The 26,027-nt window shown below is 38.9% G+C and overlaps 1 protein-coding gene across 7 annotated transcripts in view; it reads right to left on the bottom strand.

Annotated features, from left to right (window-relative positions):
* Positions 1-26,027, bottom strand: part of NSD1 (nuclear receptor binding SET domain protein 1) — a 150,372-nt gene that overhangs the window by 65,435 nt on the left and 58,910 nt on the right. For all 7 annotated transcript variants that reach the window (XM_059174410.1, XM_059174414.1, XM_059174411.1 and 4 more), the window contains 3 exons: positions 19,495-19,630; positions 5,891-6,063; positions 972-3,543 (listed from right to left, as the gene is read on the bottom strand). In XM_059174410.1, the coding sequence (XP_059030393.1) occupies positions 972-3,543; positions 5,891-6,063; positions 19,495-19,630 (2,881 nt within the window). The remainder of the gene's footprint in view (positions 1-971; positions 3,544-5,890; positions 6,064-19,494; positions 19,631-26,027) is intronic.

The raw sequence follows: 26,027 nt of genomic DNA, 5'->3' as shown, positions 1-26,027 counted from the left end.
TCTTAAAAAAAGAAAAACTGGGCGCCTGGGTGGCTCAGTGGGTTGAGCTGCTGCCTTCGGCTCAGGTCATGATCTCGGGGTCCTGGGATCGAGTCCCGCATCGGGCTGTCTGCTCGGCAGGAGCCTGCTTCCTCCTCTCTGCCTCTCTGCCTACTCGTGATCTCTGTCAAATAAATAAATAAAATCTTTAAAAAAAAAAAAAAAGAAAAGAAAAACTATAATGTATAATATTAATATCTTGAAAGACTTCAGCTGTTTTTCTTCTGCTGCTAAGGTAAGATACCCTGGTATTTCAGTTTTTTGTTGTTCTCAAGCCTGGTTACAGAAGGGAAGTTAAGACGTCTAAAGCTTTCAAATAAGTACTACAGAATACTTTCTTTTTCCCCAAAGCAAATGTCCCTTTGTCTACATAATCAATGGACCTTCCTTAAATTGTGTAAAGGAAGCCTAACATTCAATAAAATCTATTCACTTTCTGTAAACTAATAACTGTACATAAATTTCAGGCTCAGAGCCTGTCAATTACCTACAATGCCAGAATGAGTTCCAAAAAGTTCACAGATTTAAAAAGGTCAGGGTAGGAGCACCTGGATGGGTCAATAGGTTAAGCATCTGCTTTCAGCTCAGGTCATGATCCCAGGGTTCTGGTACTGAGCCCCCATCGGGCTCTCTGCTCAGTGGGGAGTCTGCTTCTCCCTCTCCCTCTGCCCCCTACCCTTGTACTCTCTCTCTCTCATTCTACCTCAAATAAAATTTTATAAAAGAGGGAGAGTTTATGGTAAAACATAATTTCTGAAATTATATGGAAACCTGGACCTCAAGATTCAGATCCTACATATAAAGCTCTTCCTTCAAGGGATAGCACTTTCCTCCCAATTTACACTTGGCCCTTCCATCAAAACAGATCAACTTCAGATGAGTAACATTATCACCACTTCTCTAATCCTTATCATTGTCTCAGGAGTCCTTACCTGGTTCAGGGAGCTCAGGCTGGGGTGTCAAACTGGGAATTCCCGGCTCTTTTTCCGTCTCTTCAATGCTGGCACTGGATTTATCACAAACATTCAACCGTGGTCCAACTGCATCTAAGCAGCTGGCATGATTTGGATCTGCCAGCGTATCCTCCAGTATGTTTGCTGACGTAGGAGGTCTATTCTCTGGGAACTCATCCCCCTTCTTTACGGGGTCAGCAGGAAGCAAAACCGCAAAGGCACCCTCAGAGTTTTCCTTCTCCCTAAATCTGTTAGTACGCTTACGAGGTTTAGTGCGCCTTTGGTTTAAACGCTGCCACCGCTTTTTAGGCACCGCTTGATTTACACCATTGGGTTCATCATTCTTACTGTTCATTTCAGTATCCACCTCTGGGCCTTTTCTGTTTTCAAAAGAGGAGACTTTATCAGGAATTTTATCAGGGTCAGACTGCTTGACTTTGTTATCAAAATGAACACTAGAAAAATGGGCACTGTCTTCACTTGTTAAATGGCCCATTAACTGAAGGGGTTCCTCTTTACCAGGGTCCTCTAGCCCACCTCTTGAGGAACCATTCTCTGCAACCCCACTTGCTCTGTCTCCCTGCAGTGCAGCATCAAGAGTTACAGCTGGAAGTCGGTTGAGTTTTCTTTTGCGCTCGGTCTTTAAGGCTTTACGGTTCAATGTGTTCTTTCCCATCTGGGCTGAAAAACTATCTCGCAGTTTAGATGATGGTTTTGATCGCCCACAGTTGCGCCTAGTAACACAGTTTGAGCGACTTTTACCAGAAGCAGGGACATCTCTTCTGTCAGACACTAAGCCCGGTACAGATACAGACAACTCTCCAGACACTGTAGGGTCACCCCCACTAGGGCTAGGACGTACTGGGTTCTGAATGCCATCTCCATTTTTTTCTGAACTGTGAGTGGAGCTTCCTGAAACCAAGACCTTAGATGCACCTACAGGACTACTTGTAGAACAGTCTCCAAGACCAGGACTCCGATAAGAGACCAAGTTCTGAGCAGTCATTAACCGCTGCTCCTTAGTCTTACTATCATGCATATCTTTTAACATCATTAACAATGTACTGAATTTGTAATCTGGTTCAATAGGTATATGATTCTGACTAGAGGCAGGAGAAAAAAGTAATGGTTTTGATGGCTTTGATGTTCCAGAGTCACTCACATCTTCACTTAAGGATCTATAAGAGAGTTCCTTCAACTCTGACAGAACATGTTTCACCACTGCTGTTTCTATGTCATTTGAATCCCTGGTTTTTTCATGCATGTTGCTCAGTAGTTTTAGCCCATCCACTTTCCCACTTTTGGAAATGCTGGCCAAAGGAGAGCCTTTGGTATCAGAAGAGCAGCATTTCAAACTGCAGTCCTCATTTGTAACTGGAGGTTCCACTACAACTGGATTTTCTTTATGTTTGCACTTTATACTTCGGATCTTGGGCTGTTTGCTTTTAGAATGTAAAAGAGCTTGATTTGTAGCCCCAGCTTTTATTAGTGAGTTCTCACTGGAAACGCTTGATGGTGTGTTGAATTTTGGAGAGAAACCATCGTTTCTAAAATCTGATTGGGGTTTGCGGACAACAGTAGATACTTTAAGATCAGAGAGATTAACCTGAGATGTCTCAGTTCCAGGCTCTGCTGTCTTAGTACAATCCATTAAGTGGTCTGTATGTGAGTTAGTAATGGGGGACTTTTGCTTTGCTTTTACCTTAGTGTTTGTGGCAGGATACCTAGTATACTTTACCTTTTCATGTTTCTGCACAGATAACATACTCTCTGTTCTATCAAAAGCATCTGTAATTTCAAGGACACTGTTATCAGACTCTGAACTGTGATCTATGGGGTCCAGATCACTGCTTCCATCATCAGAAGTGGTACAAATACTAATAGAATCACTTCGCTTTTCTTCATCACCTGCTCCAATATAACAGAGCTGCACTTTTGAACTACACACCAAACCTCGTTGGAGTTTCTTCTTCTCCCCAGAACGTTTAGAGATCAAGGCACCCTCAGACAAACCCAGTAAAGAGTCACAAGTTGAAGTCTCAAATTCTTTCTTTGCCGTGTTTTTCGCACAAGAAGAAAACAGGAAACCTCCTGGGGCAGTGCTGGACCCTGTGAGGCTGTTTGCTATCCTGGAAAGTTCATTAGAGGCCTGCTTATCAGATACATCCCCAGAAATAAAGTTTAGGCCGAGGTTCTCTGGAATCTTTCCCCTTCGTTCTTCCTTATGTGCTTCAAATTGCATGTGGCCCTTTTTCATACTAGTCCTTTTTGGATTATCAGAACTCTTCCTGGCTCGAGACTTAGCACAAGGCTTTTCCTTCTCATCTGCAGAATGTTCAGAGTCAAAAGCCAGAGATTTCAAGCAGCCATTAAGTAACAGGTCATGTTCTGATTCAGGATCATTTGCACAGTCCTCAAATGGCATATCCTCCTCACTGTCCAACTTGATTGAACTGGTGACACATCTTCGGTTCTTCGACCCTTTGGGAACATCGTACTGTTCAGCAAGACCAACACTGGCTTCCCATTTACTCAAAATTTTCTGAGGAACCTTAAATATAAAGGAGAAAAAGATTATCACTTATTAAAAAAAACACAAAAAGGAATAGAGAGATTATGAGCAAAGACCTCTCAAGAAACTCTTCCAAGCCTTCTAACTTCTTCAACAATACTTTTATGGTACTAGCTAGGTGTTTTAGTACCCACTGTTAACCCAAAGCCTAAACAATGGAGGATTCTTCAAATCTACTTCTACCACCAAGATCTATCATTAGAGGAAAGATTATTCCTCTGCTCTCCCTCCTTTATAAGGACCAAAGAGTAGACCATAACTAGGACTGCATTACTAATAAACATTACATTACTAAATCAAGGAATAATAAGACCCTTCCCATTTAGCCCTCCACACTTTACAACAGGACTTATTTACTTCCTGACTTACTAAGGCCAAGCACTTGCTCAGCTGTGTAAGAAAAAGCAAAAGGCTAAAGAAGATAAACACGGAAAAATGAGGACAGGAGAAAAGAGGTCAGATCTACCCTAGAAGACCCTAAACTAGAAACTCTCATTATCCCTAGACCCCTTTATTTCTGGTGCTGTATCTGATTATTCAATACATGTTACATAAAATCTGGATTATAACCAAGCAGTCTCCTGGGCTGAGTCATGTCCAGAGACACCAAAACACCCTGGGTATTACATACATGCCTTTGTTGATTCCTCACAGATGGAGACACTGATGCTCTGTGAAATGTTTTTTCAAACTCTTATTCTCCTCCCTGGCTTCATACAACAGTTATTAGTCAAGGTTCTAACTATTAGCTAACTATATTTTAATACTTATAAAAGGGATGTTCCACTGAGCATGAAAAAATTCAGGTCACTGGAAAGGTAGCCTCCTCTTATAAAGCAATGAGCTGATTATCTAATCTATTTTATACACACTCATTAATTCTCATAACTGTGACAAGAGTAAAACAACTTTCCAGAATCTGAAAGCCCTACTGAACTCCTTTGAAAAGGGGCTTGGTTAAGCTACATAACGAAAGGCTTGACACAAAAGCTTGTAGTACCTCCCTACCACCAACCACCCAAAGTATTAGAACTGATGCAGTTAGCCTCCTTCATTGTAAAAATAGCATATACTAGTTATTTCAGGACATCAAATTTATCACATATTAAATATTTATAATTATTTCTAATTCTCCCAACAGTTCTGGAGGGTACATATTATTATACTAGTTTTAGAGATGAAGACACTAATCCTCAGAGAGAAGTCAACTAAGAAACATTAGGGACTACCTAATGACTCTAACTTATCCTAATAATGATTATTAAACATTTATACACAGAGAAGCATGAAACACTAATCGAATAGGAAATATTTCACCTTCTAGAACTGACTACAAAGGAATATTAAAAGAAATAAAACAAAATTTGACTCACCCAACTTTAACACAAATTATCAAACAAATGGAAGAAAAACACAATATTCTTTATTAAAACGTAACTGGGCATGAAACCCCAATATTAAGCATGAATCACCCATACAAAAACTAGAAAACCACCATTTGCAACAACTTGGATAAAGCTAGAGAGTAACAGTGCTAAGATAAATCGGTCAGTCGATCAGTCAAAGACCAATCCCGTATGATTTTACTCATACATGTAAGTTAAGAAACAAAAGAGCAGGGGTGCCTGGGCAGCTCAGGTCATGGTCCCAGGGTCCTGGGATCAAGCCCTGCATCGGACTCCCTGCTCAGCAGAAAATCTGCTTTTCCTTCTCCCTCTGCCTACTGCTCTGCCTCCTTGTACTCTCTACCTCTGTGTCAAACAAATTAAAAAAAAAAAAAAAAAAGAAAAAAAAAGAGCAAAGGGAATAAAAGAAAGAGAAAGACAAAGAAACAAACTCTTGAAATTACAGAGAACAAACTGATGGTTACCAGAAGGAAGATGGGGGAAATAGGATGAAGATTAAGGAGCGCATTTGTCTGTGAATAAAAACAAAAAGCCAAGACAACAAACAAAAATGTTTGTCTTTCTCATTTTCTAGAGAAATATTTAATCCATAGAGTGAGAAAGAGAATATTTCATTTCAATGATCATTTTCTTCTTACAAGAAGTAAGACGAAAAAAGACTGGTCATGTCATTTTATACTGTCACATCTAAGTGACAAGGCAAAAGTTATCTGAAATCATTTCTCAAAAAATTGAGAATTGTAAATATATGGAAGGCTGGTCCTATTTCAAACCCAGGAAAAATACTGCTTTCATCAATTTTCTCACAAATACCCTACTATCAAAAGAAGTAACTTACATTTGAAAAATATAAGACTTCTTCCTTGACTCTTCCCTGTCCACCCCAAAGAAGATAATTAGAGAGGCTTTGTTTTTTTTACCTTGTGCCTATATCCTTTTTCTTTTTGCTTCCCTCTTCTCCTAAGAACAGGTAGCTCTTCAAACTGATGTCTGCCTTCGAACATGACGATTGCTTTTCCAGCCACCCAGGCTCTCTCTGAAGGGTCCCCAAAAGCCTCCACGTAGTACTGTCGATAGGGCCTCCGGTTTGAAACTAGACAAAAATAAGAACCAGTGTCATTACTTTAAAAAGATGACTGTTCATCTTCAAGAGAACAGCCGTATCACTACTGCCAAAGAAATCTCTACTTAAAAAAAAGAAGAACAAAAGATCACACAGTGGAAATTTTAAATATTCAATTTATGTGGCAAGAAAATGCGTTAAGAGGGGTGCCTGGGTGGCTCAGTCATTAAGCATCTGCCTTCAGCTCAGGTTATGATCCCAGAGTCCCAGGATCAAGCCCTGCATCAGGCTCCCTACTAAGCGGGAAGCCTGCTTCTTCCTCTCCCAATCCCCCTGCTTGTGGTCCCTCTCTTACTGTCTCTCTCTCTCTCTCTCTCTCTCTCTCTGTGTGTCAAATAAATAAATAAATAAATAAATAAAATCTTTTAAAAAGCAAAGAAAGAAAACATGTAAAAGTTTAATAAAAAGGGACACCTGGGTGGCTCAGTCAGTTATGTGGCTGCCTTCGGCCCAGGTCATGATCCCAGGGTCCTAGGATCAAGTCCCACTTAATAAATAAAATTACAACCTGGCTGAATTTCGATTTTTAGACCATTTCAAAAACAAGATCTATGAAAAAACTGAACTCCTTAATCTCGACCTATTAAATCCTTCCATAGAAACCACCTATAAAGGGGGATTAAAATTGGTAAGATATGTATGTATCTATATAAAATTTCAAAAGGTTAATTTGAGAAATACATAGTTCTCCCATAAATAAGCAAATTCAATCAACACAGCGTGAACCCTTATGATGTATCAGCACTATAAATAGACAAAAAAGAAACCTACTGCCTGGTGCCAAGAGACATACAAATAGATTAAAGTAAAAGTATTGCAATAATATAAACATTCACTTTTTTTTTTTAAGATTTGTTTATTTATGAGAGAGAGAGCATGCATGCAGAGCAGAATGAAGGAAGGGGCAGAGGAAGAGGGAGAGAGAATTTTTTAAGCAGACTCCATGTCTGAGCATGGAGCCCAATATGGGGCTCGAACACACGACCTGAGCCAAAACCAAGAATAGGCTGCTTAAACAAACATTCACTCTTTAAAAATAACATTAAAAAATGAAGATCAGTGGGGAACCTGGACGGCTCAGTCATTTAAGTGGCCAATTCTTTTTTTTTTTTTTTTTTTTAAAGATTTTATTTATTTATTTGACAGGCAGAGATCACAAGTAGGCAGAGAGGCAGACAGAGAGAGGGGAGGAAGCAGGCTCCCCGCCGAGCAGAGAGCCCAATGTGGGGCTCGATCCCAGGACCCTGAGATCATGACCCGAGCCGAAGGCAGAGGATTTAACCACTGAGCCACCCAGGCGCCCCTAAGTGGCCAATTCTTGATTGCAGCTCAGGTCATGATCTCAAATCCTGGGATGGAGCCCCTCCGTGCTCAGTGGGAAGTCTACTTCAAGATTCCCTCCCCTCACCCCTCCCTTCACCCACGTGCATGGTCTCCAGTTCTCTCAAATAAATAAATGAATAAATCTTAAAACAAAACAAAACAGTGGAGATCACTAACTGGAGGACAAATGCAACACCCAAGCAGAATTTTTTTTTTTTTTAAAGATTCTATTTATTTATCTGACAGACAGAGATCACAAGCAGGCAGAGAGGCAGGCAGAGATAGAGGAGGAAGCAGGTTCTCCGCGGAACAGAGAGCCAGATGCGGGGCTTGATCCCAGGACCCCGGGATCATGGGATCATGAGCTGAGCCGAAGGCAGAGGCTTTAACCCACTGAGCCACCCAGGTGCCCCACCCAAGCAGAATTTTTAAAGGTAAATAAATAGTTTGTTAAGGAGAGAATTCCAGTATAAAGACCCAGAACCTTCACAGGCATGAATGAATAAACAAATAGCTGGGAACTAAAAGTAGTTCAGAACACTGAATTATAAAAACGTAGCAGGTAATAAGCAGTGGCTAGACCTGAAAGAGCTTGATGCCAGGTTAAGACAATGACCACTGTATGAGCTCTTGTCGTTAAGAAGTCTCATTTAAACTATGGAGCCACAGGCTCAGTTTTGGTGTTTTAGAAAGATAAATCTTCTTGACCTTGGACACATTCAAGAGGAAACAGAGAGAAGACTCAGTAGACAAGAGATCACCAAAATAGTGCACATGCAAGATGACTAGAACTTAAAGCAGTAACACTGGGAATCAAAAAAAACAAAATCTGAAATATATTTTTTAGAGACCAAACAAAAGGACCTAACATGTAATAAAAAATCAGAAGGGCTCCTGACTGATTCAGGTAGAAGAGCATGCACTCTTGATCTTGGCTGGGGTCGTGAGTTCAAGGCTCATAGTGGGTATAAAGATTACTTAAATAAAAATAAAACTTAAAACGAGAAGAAAAAAAAAAGATCAGAATAGATATTTGAACACCGGTGTTCATACCATTATTATTCAAAACAGCTAAAACATGGAAATAACCCAACTGTCCACTGAAGGATGAACAAAATGTGGTATATACATACAACAGAGTATTACTGAGACTGAAAATGTATGAAATACTGAAACATGGATGAACTTTAAAGACATTATGCTAAGTGAAATAAGCCAGAAATAATAAACAAATATTGTATAATTCTACTTATATGATGTACATAGAATAGTCAAATTCATAGAGAAATAAGTGGAACAGTACTGACCAGGGGCTAATTTTTATCAAATGGGTATGGATTTATACACTGAAAAGTGTAAAAATATGAAAAGGTTCTGGATATGTATAGTGGTAATAATTGCACAACAATGAGAATGTACTTAATACCACTAAACTGTACTCTTAAAAATGGTTAAAATGAGGACACCTGGGTGGCAACTCTTGTTTTGGCTGAAGTCATGATCTCAGGATTCTGAAATTGAGCCCCATGTCAGGCTCCAAACTCAGTGCAGAGTTTGCCTGCGGCTCTCTACCTCTACCTCTGCCCCCCAACCCAATAATATTTTTTAATGGTTAAAATGGTAAATTTGTGGGGTGCCTGGGTAGCTCAGTTGGTCAAGCATCCAGCTCTTGATATCAGCTCAGGTCATGATCTCAGAATTGCGGAATCTAGCCCCAGGTTGGGCTCTAATGCTCAGCATTGAGTCTGTTTGTCCCTCTCCCTCTGCTCCTCCTCTCACCACCACCCACTCTCTCAAATAAATAAATAAATAAATAAATAATGTTTAAGGTAAATAAAAAATAAAATGGAAAACCTGTTGCATATATTTTAGCACAATAGAAAAGAGGTTAAATTAACAAGTATTGGTGAGGACGCAGAGAAATCAGAACCCTCACTTACGCTAGTGGAAATGTGAGCTGGTGTAGCAGCTTTTCTAAGCAGTCCGGCAGTACCTCAAAAAGCTAGAGAGAGTTAACATGTGAGCCTTGAGCAATTCCACCCCTGGGTATATATGCAAAAGATTTGAAAACATTATGTCCACACTAAAACTTATAAACAAATACCACAGCAGCACTATTCTCAACAGCCATAAGGTAGAAATAGTCCAAATGTTCACCGACTGATGAATACATAAATAAATGTGGTCTATCCATACAATGGAATACATTTACCATGAAACAGAATGAAATACTCATACATATATAAACTTCAAAAGCATTATGCTAAGTGAAAGAAGCAGTCACAAAGGACCACATTAGTATATGATTCCATTTATACGAAATGTCCAGAATGTGCAAATCTAGAGAGATAGAAAATGTATTACTTGTTACTTAGGGCAAAGAGGTGTAAAGGGAAAGAAGACTGGGGAGCGGGCAGATAAATGGTATAAGGCTTTTTAGGGGCATGATGAAAATGTCCTAAAATTGACTACTGGTGGTAATTACTCAACTCTGAATATACCAAAAACCACTCACTGAATTGTATACTTTAAAGGGGTGAATTTTAAGTTCTGTAAATTATATCTCAAAAAAGTTCTATAGAAAATAAAGGATCTAATGGTATAAGGGCACAAAGAAGGAAGAAAGGGGTATATGAATAAGAATTAGGGGTATATGACTAGGTGGCAGAGATCTATTCACCAAGGCGGGAAATAAAGAAGAAAGTACTGGTCTGAGGGGGAAAATAATTAGGTCAGTTTTAAATAAGCTAAACTCAAGTGCATAAAGGACATCCAAGTGAAAGCTTCAAGTACACAGCTGGGCTTGCAGATGTGAACCCTGAGGAAACACTAGTATTGTGTATATAAATTAAGTTTACGGATATCAGTTAAATTCAGAGTTAATAAGACTGCTATTCAAAAAGAATAGAAAATAGAGGCTCCTGGCTGGCTCAGTCGAAAGAGCATGTAACTTCTGATCAGGGATTGTGACTTTGAGCACCATGGTGGGTATAGATTACTAAAAATAAATAAATAAATAAATAAATAAACTTGAGAGAGAGAAAGAGGGAAGTAAAAATAAAAATAAATAAAACTAAAAATAAAGAACTACCCACATGAATGGCAAAGTAGAAGAGGATCCAGCAAAGGAAAATAAAAAGAACTTTTTTAAAAATAGTGGTTATTTTAAGAAGAGAACACAGAAGTTAAGGATGAGAGAGAAATATTAGGAGGAAAGGGAGGGTTTCCCTGCACCAAATGCCCATAAAATTAAAAACTAATACATACTGATTACCAGGTAACTAATGGCCCTGCGTACAGCAAGGTTAGTAGAATAAAAGGAGAGAATGGGTGACTTCAGTGCTTTCAGAAGCTGAGTAGCACACCCAGAAATGGAGAAAGTCCGTGGATCCTGCAAACATGGTTATGAATGGAAGGTGACAGCTGCCACAGGCAGAGTCACTGGTAGAGCTTTTTAAACAATAGGTTTATTCAAATATTAGTTCTCTTCAAAGAGCCACAGTAATTCTCTGCTCTAATAAACCAAGTTAAGAATCTTTTAAAAAACTATTATTAAATAATGTTAAAGTAGAAAACTTTAAAGAATGAGACTAATACTCAAGTTTAGTTTTGTTCCCCTCTGAAACCCCATTTAAAAAAAAACAGTAAAAGCAGTTTTAAAAAAAATAAACACAAAGGGTGCAGCACTGGAAAAAAAAAATCTGGAAAAGTTGAAAGTCAGATGGTAATGAGAGTTAAAAAGAAAACTGAATAATAGACAAGCTCTGAGAAAAGTTAAGAAGCAATCTGATTTCCCCAACTGCTTTGCAAAGGGTATCCTAGAAGAAGTACGAAAGGTCAGATAGCAAGATTGACTCAGTCTGTTCAAGATGAAGTTAAGAGTATTTCCAGGTCAAGATGAACAACTGGATAAACATTTCTAAATTCTTTTCCCTCCTAATCTCCACTAAAGCTACAATAAGAAGATTTTCAAGTAATAAGCCCATTAATGACAGGGAAAACAAGAAAGGACAAGTAAGTATAAATTATACAGCTGTGCAGGTATGTACAGTTCTGCAAGCAGGGAAGCAAATGGATTAGTATAACGGTGACTATCTTAATAGATTTAAGAATGACAAATTTTAAGTCTTTAGTGAGTAAAACCAAGAACCACCTGTATCTATACCACATACCATCAAAAGGCCCATTAACTGGCAACACCTGGTACACCTCTGGAGTTTGAGAGGGTAAGACACAGAGAACTGGTTGAAAGGGGTTAAGCAGCCTCCTCCATTCCAAACCACATTGTCAATGCCTCTCCCCTTCTCCCAGTAAAAGACTAGAGCTTTTTCCACCTCTAGTTGGGAGTAAAACAGAAAGTCTCTATACTAAGCAACAGGAGTACAGCAATACCAAAAAAATGAGTGAATCAACTGAATGGTAAAACCACTTAATGGAGCTCCCCAACTGAATACCCAGAATATGAAAAGCTAGAGTCTTATTTTCTGGGTAGAAGACTAGACTCTTCTCTGAGGAATCTCACCAAGCCAAGAAAGAAATGGAGAAGATACTACTGACAAGGGATTGGGAGGGGAAAGGGAATCATCCTACAAGAAAATTATAGGTTGACAAACTCCATCCATTCAGAAGTATCCACATACTCTTTATTCTTTTTTTAATGATTTTATTTATCTGACAGAGAGCACAAATAGGCAGAGCAGCAGAGAGAGAGAGAGAGAGAGAGAAGCAGGCTCCCCATTGAGCAGGGAGCCCGATGCAGGACTCCATCCCAGGACCCTGGGATCATGACCTGAGCCGAAGGCAGACGCTTAACTGACTGAGCCACCCAGGAACCCCTCCATCTGCTCTCTGATCGAAAACAGAGATGTGAGGAAAACCTCAAACATAAAAAAACAGAGAACAAAGAAAGGTACAAAGAGTAAGGAAAAAAAAAGAACTTGGAAACATACTATGTACAGAGAAGAAAATTTCACAGCAACTATCATTACGGCTTTAGAAATAAAAAGAATTTCACTCAGGAAATAAGATGCAGGGAACAAAAAAGGAATCCTTAAATATTAAGAACATAAGAGCAGACATGTAAAACTCAAAAAAGGGTTTGAAGACAAAGCCGAAGAAACTTACTATATAAAGTAGAGCAAAACAAAACTGTCCTCAAAAAAATGAAAAAATTATTAAGTCCAATGCAGGAAAGTCAACATCTGAATAAGAGTTACAGAAGAAAGAATAAAGAAAGGGAAGAAAATAATGAAAGAAATGATTCAAGAAAATTGCTCTTGAAAGAAAAACTAAATTTGGAGATCAAAAGGGTCCACCAAGTACCTACCACAATGGATAACTTATAGCAAGGTATCACCTCGTGAACTACAGGACCAAAGAGAAAAGTCTGCAAGCCATCAGAGATGGACAAAAACACAGTAAAAATACCAGATTCAAAATAATTTGATTTAATAGCAACTCTGGACGTAGAAGATGGAGCAATGCCTTAAAAGTTATGAGCAATAATGATTTCCCAGGCTAGTGTTTTATACGAGCCAAACTATCAAACAAGTGTATGAAAAGAATAAAAACATTTCAGATAACGCAAGGTCTCAAAAATTTTGCCTCCATATACCCTTTCTCAGGAAACTACTGAAGGACTTGCTGTATACTCAAAATGAGTGAGTAAACCCAAATCAAGGAAGACGTGGAATTCAACAAGATAAAGCTGAAGAGAATCCCCAAGATAACAGCAATTCACATAGAGAAAGTAACTAGTTCTCGGAAGCTAAGCAGGGTCGGGCCTGGTTAGTACTTGGATGGGAGAAAGTAACTAGTATAGATTGAAGGAATATACACTTGACCCTTGAATAATCCAGTAGCAGCAGGGGGCAGAGGGCTGGTTAGGGGTCCCAACTCTCTGTGCAGTTGAAATCGTCATACAACTTTTGAGTTCCCAAAAACTACTAACACCTTATTGCTGACTAGAAGCCTTACTGATAACATAAACAGATAATGTTTTGTGTATGATATACTATATTTTTACAATAAAGTAAGGTAGGGAAAGAAAATGTTATTAAAACAATCGTAAGGAAGGGGCGCCTGGGTGGCTCAGTGGGTTAGGCCGCTGCCTTCGGCTCGGGTCATGATCTCAGGGTCCTGGGATCGAGTCCCACATAGGGCTCTCTGCTCAGCAGGGAGCCTGTTTCCTCCTCTCTCTCTCTCTGCCTGCCTCTCTGCCTACTTGTGGTCTCTCTCTGTCAAATAAATAAATAAAATCTTTAAAAAAAAAAAAAAAAAAAAACAATCGTAAGGAAAACACATTATTATTGTTATTAAGAAACTTGTAAGGAGAGACAATACATTACAAAATGTAGCATATTTACTGAAAAAGAATCTGTGTATAAAAGATTATATAAAGACTGAGGCACTTGAGTGGCTCAGTAGGTTAAAGCCTCTGCCTTCAGCTCAGGTCGTGATCCCAGGGTCCTGAAATCGAACTCCACATCAGGCCTCTCTGTCTATGCCTGCGTCTCTGCCTCCTTGTGATCTCTGTCAAATAAAGAAATAAAATCTTTAGAGGCGCCTGGGTGGCTCAGTGGGTTAAAGCCTCTGCCTTCGGCTCAGGTCATGATCCCAGGATCCTGGGATCGAGCCCCATGTCAGGCTCTCTGCTCCACAGGGAGCCTGCTTCCTCCCCCCTCTCTCTCTCTGCCTGCCTCTCTGCCTACTTGTGATTTCTATCAAATAAATAAAATCTTTTATAAATAAATAAAATGTTTTTAAAAAAAAATTTTATAAAGACCTACACTGCATAATTCAAACCTGTGTTGTTCAAGGGGCAACAGTGTAAGTAAGGCTCTAGGTGAGATTTCCTCAAGATGATGAAAATGACAAATTACCTGGGCACATGATTGGCTCAGTCAGTTAAACACAGGATTCTTGACGTCAGCTCAGGTCATGATCTCAGTGTTGTGAGATCTGACCCCTGTGTCAGGCTCCACACTGGGCCTGGAGCGTACTTAAGATTCTCTCTCCCCCTATGCCACTACACCCACCCTCTCCCTGCTTTAAAAAAAAAAACAAACAGAAAATGACAAATTAACAGTGCAACAGATCATGTGGAAAAAGTTAAAACTAGGAGAGTTTTACTATGAATTAATAACAAATATATACAATACTAAGAAACCTCTCCTTCACCAACATACACCCGCACACAGAGACAACTGCAGAAAAATCAAAAGGTTCGAAGGACACAGAAAATACTGGACATCACATGGCTAAGCTGTGTCCACTGTTAACATGATAACATTACACACTGAATTCCTAAGAAAAATTATAAGAAAACACGTAAGACAGCAGGATGTCAGAGGTAGGCATGAGGTAAGGCCCAACACAAGGACTGAAATGACTAATCCACAAGGTCTACAGTGAGAAGTAAAAAGTACTTCAGAAGGATGGAATTTTAAGATACAGAGGTAGGGGCACCTGGATGGCTCAGTAGGTTAAAGCCTCTGCCTTCAGATTGGGTCATGTTCCCAGGGTCCTGGGATCAAGCCCCATATCAGGCTCTCTAATCATCGGGGGACCTGCTTCCTCCTCTCCCTCTGCCTGCCTCTCTACTTGTGATCTCTGTCTGTCAAATAAATAAATTAATCTTTAAAAAATAGTAATAATAAGATTCAGAGATAAATATCTAAAGACCCAGCTGACAGAGTTAAAGGTGGTTAGAAAGAGGGGTAGCCATAGAAGACCATTTTCCAAGCAAAGCCTATCAAATTAACCACTTGACTTTTTAAATGATATGCACCTTGTATAATAAAAGTAAATAATGACTTATTTACCCACTGGGTGGCTCAGTGGGTTAAAGCCTCTGCCTTTGGCTCGGGTCATGGTCCCAGGGTCCTGGGATTTGAGCCCTGCAGGGAGCCTGCTTCCCTCTGTCTCTCTCTGCCTGCCTCTCTGCCTACTTGTGATCTCTGTCTGTCAAATGAATAAAATCTTTTAAAAAAAGAAAGAAAGAAATATTAGGCTTTGCTAAGAAAACAAACATGGGGGACGCCTGGGTGGCTCAGTTGGTTGAGCAGCTTCCTTCGGCTCAGGTCATGATCCCAGCGTCCTGGGATTGAGTCCTGCATCGGGCTCCTTGCTCGGCAGGGAGCCTGCTTCTCCCTCTGCCTCTGTCTGCCATTCTGTCTGCCTGTGCTCGCTCTCTCCCTCTCTCTCTGATAAATAAATAAAATCTTTAAAAAAAAAAAAAAAAAAAGAAACATAGATGATCACAATAATATGAACACTGCAGTATAATTTTTAATTTTTCACTGATATCATCTAATAAATAGTAGTAATTGTTGAGCCTATGTATAATATATATGGGTGTTCATTGTGCTACACTTCAATCTGTCTATAGGTTTGAAATTTTCAAAATGAAAAGTTGGAGGAGAAAATTATAAATTCCCCAGAAAGAGTCAACATTAATACTGGTCATAGTTCCAGTGTAGTGGGGAACAGGATTACTTTTAACAGCAGTCTATCCAAAATTTCTACTACTGGAAAGTGTCGATGGCAAGACCAGTAATTCCATCAGGTTATGTGCTTTGAAGGAGGTAAGGAGAAAAAGGAGCACATTCGAAGAAAAATGGACAGTTAACTACTAAGAGTAGCCTTTCCAGAACTTGGCTAACTATACCTTGCCATAAGCTATGGGGAAATGAAAACAGAAGTGAAAAAAGGTGAAAGAAAATGGAAAAAGTATTATGAAATAACTAGCTGTAAGGTTAAATAGATCCATTTTACCACGTTTTGTCATTTCTTTAGTAGGAAGCTACATAAATTGACCCTTTCTGGAAAGCTCACTTGAATTTAAAAGTCTTAACCTTTTTATAGCCTGAAAACAAAATGTGCTATTTTCCAGCCAATAACGGCACTTGCTTTTCGGTGTTCACATTCCCAACTCATGAGAAACAGGCCAGACAGGAATCCTCAGGTATACACTACACCAAATCTGCAGTCACTGCACCCTTATCCACCCCTAATGTCAAGGGTGTGCTGCCCCTCCTTCCAATCCAGGCCAATTTCACACTGTGATACCAATCCCATCTAACATCTTCTTTTCCCAGAAATCCTATATCCCTAACTACTCCTGTCTTAGCCCTCTATTTCCAGAACTTTTCTCAACAGCATTACTAACATGATTATCCTCACTTTCAGAAATCCTTCTAGACCCCATCTATCTCTCTACCTATAGCATCCCCACTTCTCTGCTTTGTCTCTATTTCCAGTCTAATTCAACTTCAGATACAATCATACCAACAAAAATACCACTGATCTCTACCTCCTTACACCAAAAGGACATTTTATTTGATCACCAGGCAAAGTTCAACCAAATCAATCATATCTCCCTTCTCAAAACACGCCAGTCACCAATACCACACATGCCAAATAATCCTGGTTTTCTTCTTCCATCTCTGATTTTTTCCCAACTCTTTTCCAAACTCAGTATCCTCAACAGACCTCAAATGCTTCCTTCCTCAAAACCACCCTTTTTCTCATTATATATTTCATCACAAGCCATCTCATCCATGCCTTGCCCATGGCTTCAGTTAATTTCAACAAGCATAGGTCACCTTGCAGTTACTCATGTTCTAGTGCTCTCACTTAAATGGCAACATTATTTACCTATTGGTGAAGTTAAAAGCTTGGGAGGCGTCCTGACATAGAAACCTCAGGATTTCATTCTCCTTCATTCCTCATTACCCATCCACTACCAAATCATACAGATTTTATCTTTTAAGTTGTTCTTTAGTCTCTATCCACCACACTCACCTCACCATAATCACTGCAATGACCCTTTTTTTTTGTTGTTGCTAATATTTTATTTATTTATTTGACAGACAGAGATCACAAGTAGGCAGAGAGGCAGGCAGAGAGAGAGGAGGAAGCAGGCTCCCCGCTGAGCAGAGAGCCCGATGCGGGGCTCGATCCCAGGACCCTGGGATCATGACCTGAGCTGAAAGCAGAGGCTTTAACCCACTGAGCCACCCAGGTGCCCCTGCAATGACCCTTTTAACAATTTCCTCTTACTTAATCACGGCCCCTTCCAATCCATTTTCCATACCATAGTCAGAGAAAACTTTACAAGATCAAATCACATCATCCTCTGCTTTAAGGGAATCACACTGTTCTAAGAATAAAATACAAAATTTTAAATGAAGTCTGAAAAATGCTACACAATCTGACTACTATCTACTTCCCTAGCCTCATATTGTGCCCCCTTCCGTCACTCTATGGGTAGGAGACCTCTCAGAGCCAGAACATATACTACTTTCTGTGCCTGGAACATCTTCTTCTCCTTCTTTCCGTAGTTAATTCCTACCCATCCTCTCAACTCTCAGACCAAAGATACTTTTACTAACATATCTGCCCCTGAATACCTTCCACCAGAAGTCCAAATTACATTACCCTGCTATACCACTGATTAAACACCAATATTATCTTTGGACACACTTTTTAAAGAAATAGTTATCTTTCTGTCTGATTATTTGCTGGAATCTTGTCTCTGGACTCAATAAACCAGGGCAAGCAGAAGTGATGTTTTGCCCATTATTGGATCCTACTACCTAGCATACTACCCATATAATATAGTGAGAAATTGCTGAATAAATGGCATGGACCCAATTAGTGTTCATGAATAGTACATGAGTAAGAAACTTAATAGGAAGGGTAGAGGGGGAGAACTAAAAGAATTTTCTACTTGTAGTACTTTAATGTCCCAACATGCCACAAAGATAAAGGTATTATTATTATTATTATTTATTTGACAGATAGAGATCACAGGTAGGCAGAGAGAGAGAGAGAGAGAGAGAGAGAGGAGGAAGCAGGGTCCCTGCTGAGCAGAGAGCCCCATGTGGGGCTCGATCCCAGGACCCTGGGACCATGACCTGAGCCGAAGGCAGAGGCTTTAACCCACTGAGCCACCCAGGCGTCCCGTATTATTTTTTTAAGTGAGTTATAAAGGTCTTTAGGTACCTCAATATTCAATATTTGAAATAAAAAATCAAATTTAGCAACCCCACCTTTGACACATGTATATGTGAAAGTTACTCTTTACACCACTGTTGTGTGCACAGAAACACTTTATCTTATGTACGTATGTATATAAATATGTATATAGTGACTACACAACATCAAAAACAACCTAAACAGCCATCAACAGGAAAATGGCTATATAAAGTATAAAATAATCAAAAAGTGGAAAACTATGCATCTGTAAAAAAGAGAGGGGGGAGAGAGAGAAACAAAAAGGAAGTCTTCAATGCACTACATGGAAAACCTCTAAGAATTGAAAAAAGCAAATGTAGAACATATGAAAATATATGCTACTTCTGTGTTAAAATAGATGAGACTATATACTTGGATTTACATAAAAATACTCTAGAAACAAACTACAACTGGTTACTGTTTGAAAAGAAGGGTAAAGAATGGGACAGATCAGACAAAAAGACGAGGTGAGCTGATTTCTTAAATATTATGACTATATGACCTATTCAAAAACTAGAATATACATATTAAATCACAAAAACATCTTAAGAGAAAAAAGGTGGCTCAAGATGAAGTTTTAGTCTCTAGCTTACAGCATTTTAAGGATACCTGAGAGTCAAAGAGTACCAAGTAAGACACAAACTACAGTTATTAAAGGGAATGTTCTAAATCAAGATTTTACAATTCAAACTTCAAATGATTCTTTACAATTGTTTCAGCTTTAAAACTTAACAGCAATGATATAAACCTGAAGGCTGAGGTAGAAAAACCTAAATATACTGGAAAGGGATTGTAAACAATGTAAACTTTAATGTTAATAACAATAACAATGTTAATAAACCTAACATTTCCTAGCATCTAAACAGAGTGAGAATTTTTAAATCATAAAAACTTTTAAAAAAATTCAAAAAGATATATTAATAACAATTCATTCACCAAATGCTCAAAGGTGAAAATGCATTACCACTAAAGGCAACAAAAATTAGGTTACACTAAAGGCAACTACAAATTTTTTACTTCATACTGTATTTTATCATGTATAATCAATACTAGTATTACCTTTCATTTTTGAATGTGTGTTAATCAACGGATCAGAACAAATCCTGCAGGGCCACCATGGACGTCTCTTGAATTTTGCCCAGATGAGATCTCCAACTTCATACTTCAGTGGCGTAGACTTTTTCTTGGGTTGACACTTTAGACAGACAAAACATAGGGCCATCAATAAGAATCAAAACCTTTTGAAACAGTGTACCATTTTCCCATTAGCCTTCTGGGAAAGCAGAATTCTAGAAAAATCTAGATGAAAACACTCCAGACTAACAATTACAAAGCAAGTACAATTAAATCATTTTGTCTTAATGTTCCTAACACAGCCCTATGTAAAGTAGTAGCTCTCAATTTATAGTTCTTTAATATAAGTAATCTACTTGCATTCATGGAGAAAATTAGTTATTTTCATTAATAAAAAAGCTAATAACTGAAAAAGGAAATAGAATCATCCCTAGGAAAACATACCTTTGCCCTAGTCCTTAGATTACAACACAACATGGTGCAGGAGGAAATTATAAAAAGAATTTATGAATTTATGAACAAAGTCAAAAGTTTATGTTCCCAATATAATGTGTTGATTGTATCTCAATAAAATTGGGTAGAGGGTGCAGGGAGACTGCGGTCCCTTCTGCAGCTGATATTCTTCAGCGTTCTCAAATAAACATAGATATTCCTATTAATTAAGTAACAGTAATAGCTCTAATGAAATAATCCTGAAAGCCACAGGCTAGACCACCAATGTCAATGCATGTGACCTGGACTTCTTCCAGGACCTATAGAAGAGTGAGTATACTGGACAATTCCAAGGAACACCATTCATGCATAGTAAGTTCAATATGAATCAAGCTGTTTGACTTCTGTAACACAGAGACTTTGGCTGCATCTTTTCTTCAAAATCAATATCCCTAATTGATCTGCAATCCAACATCCTCCATCTCCACTTTAAACCCATGGTCATGCCTTTAACACACCATAAGAACTGCTTATCTTTAAAAAACCTTGAAAAAAGAAAAAAGAAAAGACAAGACTACTTTTGCCTGTTACCAATTTGTAAAACATCAAGAAACAAGACTTGAAAATTAGTTAGTTGGCGCATTGAAACTTTAAAACCAAGATACAGAGGCACCTGGGTGGCTCTGTCATTGGGCATCTGCCTTCAGCTCAGGTCAGGATCAGCTCAGGTCCTGGGATGCAGCCCTGCATTGGGCTCTCCACTCAGCAGGGAGCCTGCTTCCTCTTCTCTCTCTCTCTCTGCCTGCCTCTCTGCCTACCTGTAATCTCTCTCTCTGTCAAATAAATAAATAAAATCTAAAATAATAATAATAGTAAGAAAACCAAGATACAAAGAATGGGAAAACAAAATTTTTTAAATTTTATTATTTGTCAGAGGAGAGAGAGCACGAGCAAGAGCTGCAGACAGGGGGAGAACCAGACTCCCTGCTAAGCAAGAAGACGGACTCAGGACTCAATCCCAGGACCCTGGGATCATGGCAGACACTTAACCAACTGGGCCACCCAGGTACCTAAAACTACTTTTTTATTTGCCTGTACTCAAAACCACAATTTGAGTAGGTTCCCATAAATTTCTGATACAATTTATAACCATTTAATTTATTTGGCAATCATTGGTATTGGCTTATTTATTCAAGTCTTAAATTACTTGAAACATATTAACAGTTACTTGATGTTTGCTATGTGCTAGACACCGTTTTTAGTCCTCTTAAGGTAGATACTATATTATTACTTATTTTACTGTAAATTTAAGGTCATATAGTATTTAAAAAGTTGGCAGAGCCAGGAGTCAAATCTGGACAAACTCTCACCACTGCCTAATCATCCAGTAACAATAAAACCTCATGACTGTTACATACTTTATGACAAATTAAGCCATAATCAATCTATGACATGATACTGGTTCAGTCTTTCCTCATATTACTCCAACAAAAGGATTAAACTATATCATCAGAATGTATAGCCATAAAACACACGCTTTCAGGGTCAACTATATTTCAATTAAATTTTTTCAAAAAACATACTTTCAGTAGATAGCAAGGAAGGAACATGAGTAAGTAGTCTAATTCTTAAAAAAATGAGAAGTAAAGTCAAAAGCTGAATCACTCAACTAGACAAAGCATCAATGAGTTCTGTTTTCTGATTCCATCACAAATTATGTCATCTTAAGTAAGTCACTTAATGCAGCCTCAGTTTCCTAAGCCATAGAATCAGGAAAGAAACATTTGTTCTGGGGCGCCTGGGTGGCTCAGTGGGTTAAAGCCTCTGCCTTTGGCCCAGGTCATGGTCCCATGGTCCTGGCATCAAGCCCCGCATCGGGCTCTCCGCTTGGCAGGGAGCCTGCTTCCCTTCCCCTCTCTCTCTGCCTGCCTCTCTGCCTACTTGTGATCTCTGTCTGTCAAACAAATAAATAAAATCTTAAAAAAAAAAATTCTTAAAAAAAGAAACATTTGGGGCACCTGGGTGGCTCAGTGGGTTAAGCCGCTGCCTTCGGCTCAGGTCATGATCTCAGGGTCCTGGGATCGAGTCCCACATCGGGCACTCTGCTCAGCAGGGAGCCTGCTTCCTCCTCTCTCTCTCTCTCTGCCTGCCTCTATGCCTACTTGTGATCTCTGTCAAATAAATAAATAAAATCTTTTAAAAAATTTAAAAAAATAAAATAAATAAAAAGAAACATTTGTTCTGCCATGAACCATCAAAATGAAAATAATTCTATTCCTAATATTGCATCCCAAAGAAAATAATCCAAATAAGTAGAATTACAGAAAAATACTTCAAGCAGTTATTTATGACAACAAAAACTTAACATCCAAAAAGAGACCTGTTAAACGAATTATGCTGACAACTCAATGAAATATGCAAACTGCAGATGAAATTATGGAATACTGAAAATGTAATACACACCCACACAGACAATATACCAACCATTTAGAAACTATGCTGAAAATGAAATGATTTTAAAAAATAGTCGGACACGCCTGGACGGCTCAGTCAGTTAAGCATGCCACTCTTGATTTTGGCTCAGGTCATCACCTCAGAGCTATGGGATCAAGCCCTCAGTCAAGCCCCAATTCGCACCCTGCGCTCCAAAAGAACTCTGCTTTAGATTCTGTCTGTCTCCCCTGCCCCTCCCCTGTTCCCATGCTATCTCTCAAATAAAAAAATAGAAATCTTTAATATATATACGTGTGTGTGTTTGTGTGTGTGTGTGTGTGTGTGTGTGTGTGTGTACACATATTTAGACACCCAGGTGGCTCAGTTGGTTAAACATCTGCCTTCAGCTCAGGTCATGATCCCAGGATCCTGGGATCAAGTCCCACATCAGGCTCCCTGCTCAGTGAGTAGCCTGCTTCTCCTTCTGCCTGCCACCCCCTTGTGCCCTCGCATGCTCTCTGACAAATAAGTAAAATCTTTTTTTAAAAATGATATATATATGTATGTGTGAATATATATATAATTTTGTTATAATACAGTTACTAGGAAATGAGACAGAATGTAACTTATGTTAATATATAATATATGCATATGTTATATAACATATGAGATAGATAAAACAAAGTCAATGAGAAACATGAGTAAAAAAGTTTCATTAAACTGATGGTATTGTGGATAAAGATTTTCACAAACTTGACACATTTATTATCTCCACCCCCCCCCTTTTTTTTAAGATTTTATTTTTATGTAATCTCTACACCTAATATGGGGCTCAAACTTACAACCCCAAGATCAAGTTCCATGCTCTAATGACTGAGCGAGGCAGGTACCCTTCTCCAGGTTGTCTTAACTGATTAACCATCATGACCTATAAGAAATATTCCCTATAAGAAATAATACGGGGCGCCTGGGTGGCTCAGTGGGTTAAGCTGCAGCCTTCGGCTCAGGTCACGATCTCAGGTTCCTGGGATCGGGGCCGCATCAGGCTCTCTGCTCAGAGGGGAGCCTGCTTCCTCCTCTCTCTCTGCCTGCCTCTCTGCCTGCTTGTGATCTCTGTCTGTCAAATAAATAAATAAAATATTTAAAAAAAGAAAAAAAAAGAAATAATACTAAGTTCTTCAGCTTTAGCTAAAGGACAATGGACATAGCTCAAATGTACACAAATAAAGAACATGGTAGAGGTAACAAAAGAGGTAAATACAAAAGAGAGTAAAATGTATTTTTGTTTACAACACTTTTCTCACATCTGACTTAAAAGCTGTGTAAAACAAGAATTATAAGTCTGTGTGGATGGGCATGCATTATATATAAAAATGTATTTGTATCACAGTAAGATGACAATGGAGATGAGAAGGACAAATCAATTAAGAAGCAAAGTTTTACTACTACTATTATAATTAACTTGAGGGGCACCTGGGTGGCTCATTGGGTTAAGCCTCTGCCTTCTGCTCAGGTCATGATCTCAAGGTCCTGGGATCAAGCTCCACAGAAGGCTCTCTGCTCAGCAGGGAGCCTGCTTCCCTCCTCTCTCTGCCTGCCTCTCTGCCTACTTGTGATCTCTCTGTCAAATAAGTAAATAAAAATCTTTTTAAAAAATTAATTTGATATTAATATAAACCATACTGTAATAAACAGATGACAAGGAAATTAAAATATTACACTAGGAAGTACCTATTTAACATAAAAGGTAGTAACAGGATCAGAAGAACAAAAACCTAAAAAATAGTAAAATGGAAGACATTAATCCTACCTTATCACTAGTTGGATGAAATGTATATGTATTTAAAACTACAATTTAAAGACATAAATTGGCAAAATGGATAAAAAATATGATTCAACTGTATGAGGTCTACAAGACGACACTTTGTACCAAATTCAAGTAAGGAGCAGAAAGAGGAGTTGGGCGGTGCCTGCGTGGCTCAGCCCAGCTGAGCAACTAACTCCTGATTTCAACTCCAGTCATGATCTCAGGGTCCTGAGATCAAGCCCAGAGTCAGGCAGGCTCCCTGCCCAGTGGGGAGTTTGTTTGAGACTCTCTCTTCCTCTCCCTCCACCTCTCCCCCTGTTAATGTATGTGCTAGCACTCTCCCTCTGCCTCTCTCTCAAATAAATAAAAAATAAGGAAATATTTTTTTAAAAAGGGAGTCGAAAGCAAAAGGTTGGAAAAGAAATAACATGCCAACAGTAACAGTGGGGTGGCTTCTTCTTTCCATTAACACACAAAATATACTTAAAGGAAAAATGGTTACTAGAGATAAAAGACTGTAAGTTCATAATGATAAAAACGTCAATCTAAGGGGAAAATGTAACACTTAGAAACACCATGCATCAAACCAGACTCTCAAATTCATGAAGCAATAACTACAGAAATATAGGTAAGAAAGAGAAACAGTAACAGAGAGGTCAAACCCACTTGCAGCAATGGCGAGAACTAGACAATCCATAAAGACACAAAAGCCTTGAATGGCACTGTAAACCAACTAGACCTAACAGGCATCTGAAAAGCACTCAAAAAACCAGTCTTTCTAAGTGCACATGAACATTTCCAAAGATAGACCATGTGTTAAGTCACAAAAATAAAATTAGAAGAACTGAAATACAGAATATATTTTCTAACCACAATGGGATGAAATTAAGAAAATCAAAAAGTCAAGGAAAACTAAAAAATTAAACAACACACTACTAAATAACCAGTTAAGTCAAAGAACATACATGGTCAAAAAAGACTTTGAATGAAAATGAACACAAGGGGTGCCTGGGTGGTTCAGTGGTTAAAGCCTCTGCCTTCAGCTCAGGTCATGATCTCAGGGTCCTGGGATCTAGCTGACCTTGGGCTCTCTGCTCAGCAGGGAGCCTGCTTCCTCCTCTCTCTGCCTGCCTCTCTACCTACTTGTGATCTCTGTCAAATAAATAAATAAATAAAAGTCTTTTTTAAAAAAGAAAGAAAGAAAGAAAAGAAAATGAACACAAAATATACCACAACTTAAAAGATGCAGCAAAAGCAATTCTTAGAGAGATACTTACAGCTGTGAACATGTAGATTTCTTAAAAATCTCTCATGTGCCCTAAACTTTCACTTTAATAAGCCAGAAAAGGAACAGAAGACTACATCTAAAACAAGCAGAAATAATAAGGATTTAAAGGGAAAAATCATAAACCTTTTTTAAAAAGATTTATTTATTTGAGAGACAACAAGAGAGAGCACAGGAGCAGGGACAGAGGGAGAAACAGACCCCTTTGCCAAGGAGGGAGCCCAATGCAGGGCTTGATCCCAGCACCCTGGGATCAGGACCTGAGCCAAATGCAGATGCCCAACTGACTGAGTCCCCAGGCACCCCTAGAGGGAAAAGTAATACAGAATCAATAGTTTAAAAAAAGGGGCGGGGGGGACAAAACCAAAAGTCGGTTCTTCAAAAAGATCAACACAACTGATAAATCTTGAGCTACACGTACTAAAGATGACTCAGAGTGCCTGGGTGGCTCAGCTGATTAAGCAACTGCCTTGGACTCAGGTCATGATCCTGGAGTTCTGGGATCGAGTCTCAATTCAGACTCCCTGCTCTGCAGAGTCGGCTTCTCCTGCTGACCTCTCT

Source organism: Mustela lutreola, chromosome 5, assembly GCF_030435805.1.
Source record: "Mustela lutreola isolate mMusLut2 chromosome 5, mMusLut2.pri, whole genome shotgun sequence".
NCBI lineage: Eukaryota > Metazoa > Chordata > Mammalia > Carnivora > Mustelidae > Mustela > Mustela lutreola.
The sequence above is the reverse complement of the archived record's forward strand: the minus strand, read 5'-3'. Positions and strand labels throughout refer to the sequence as shown.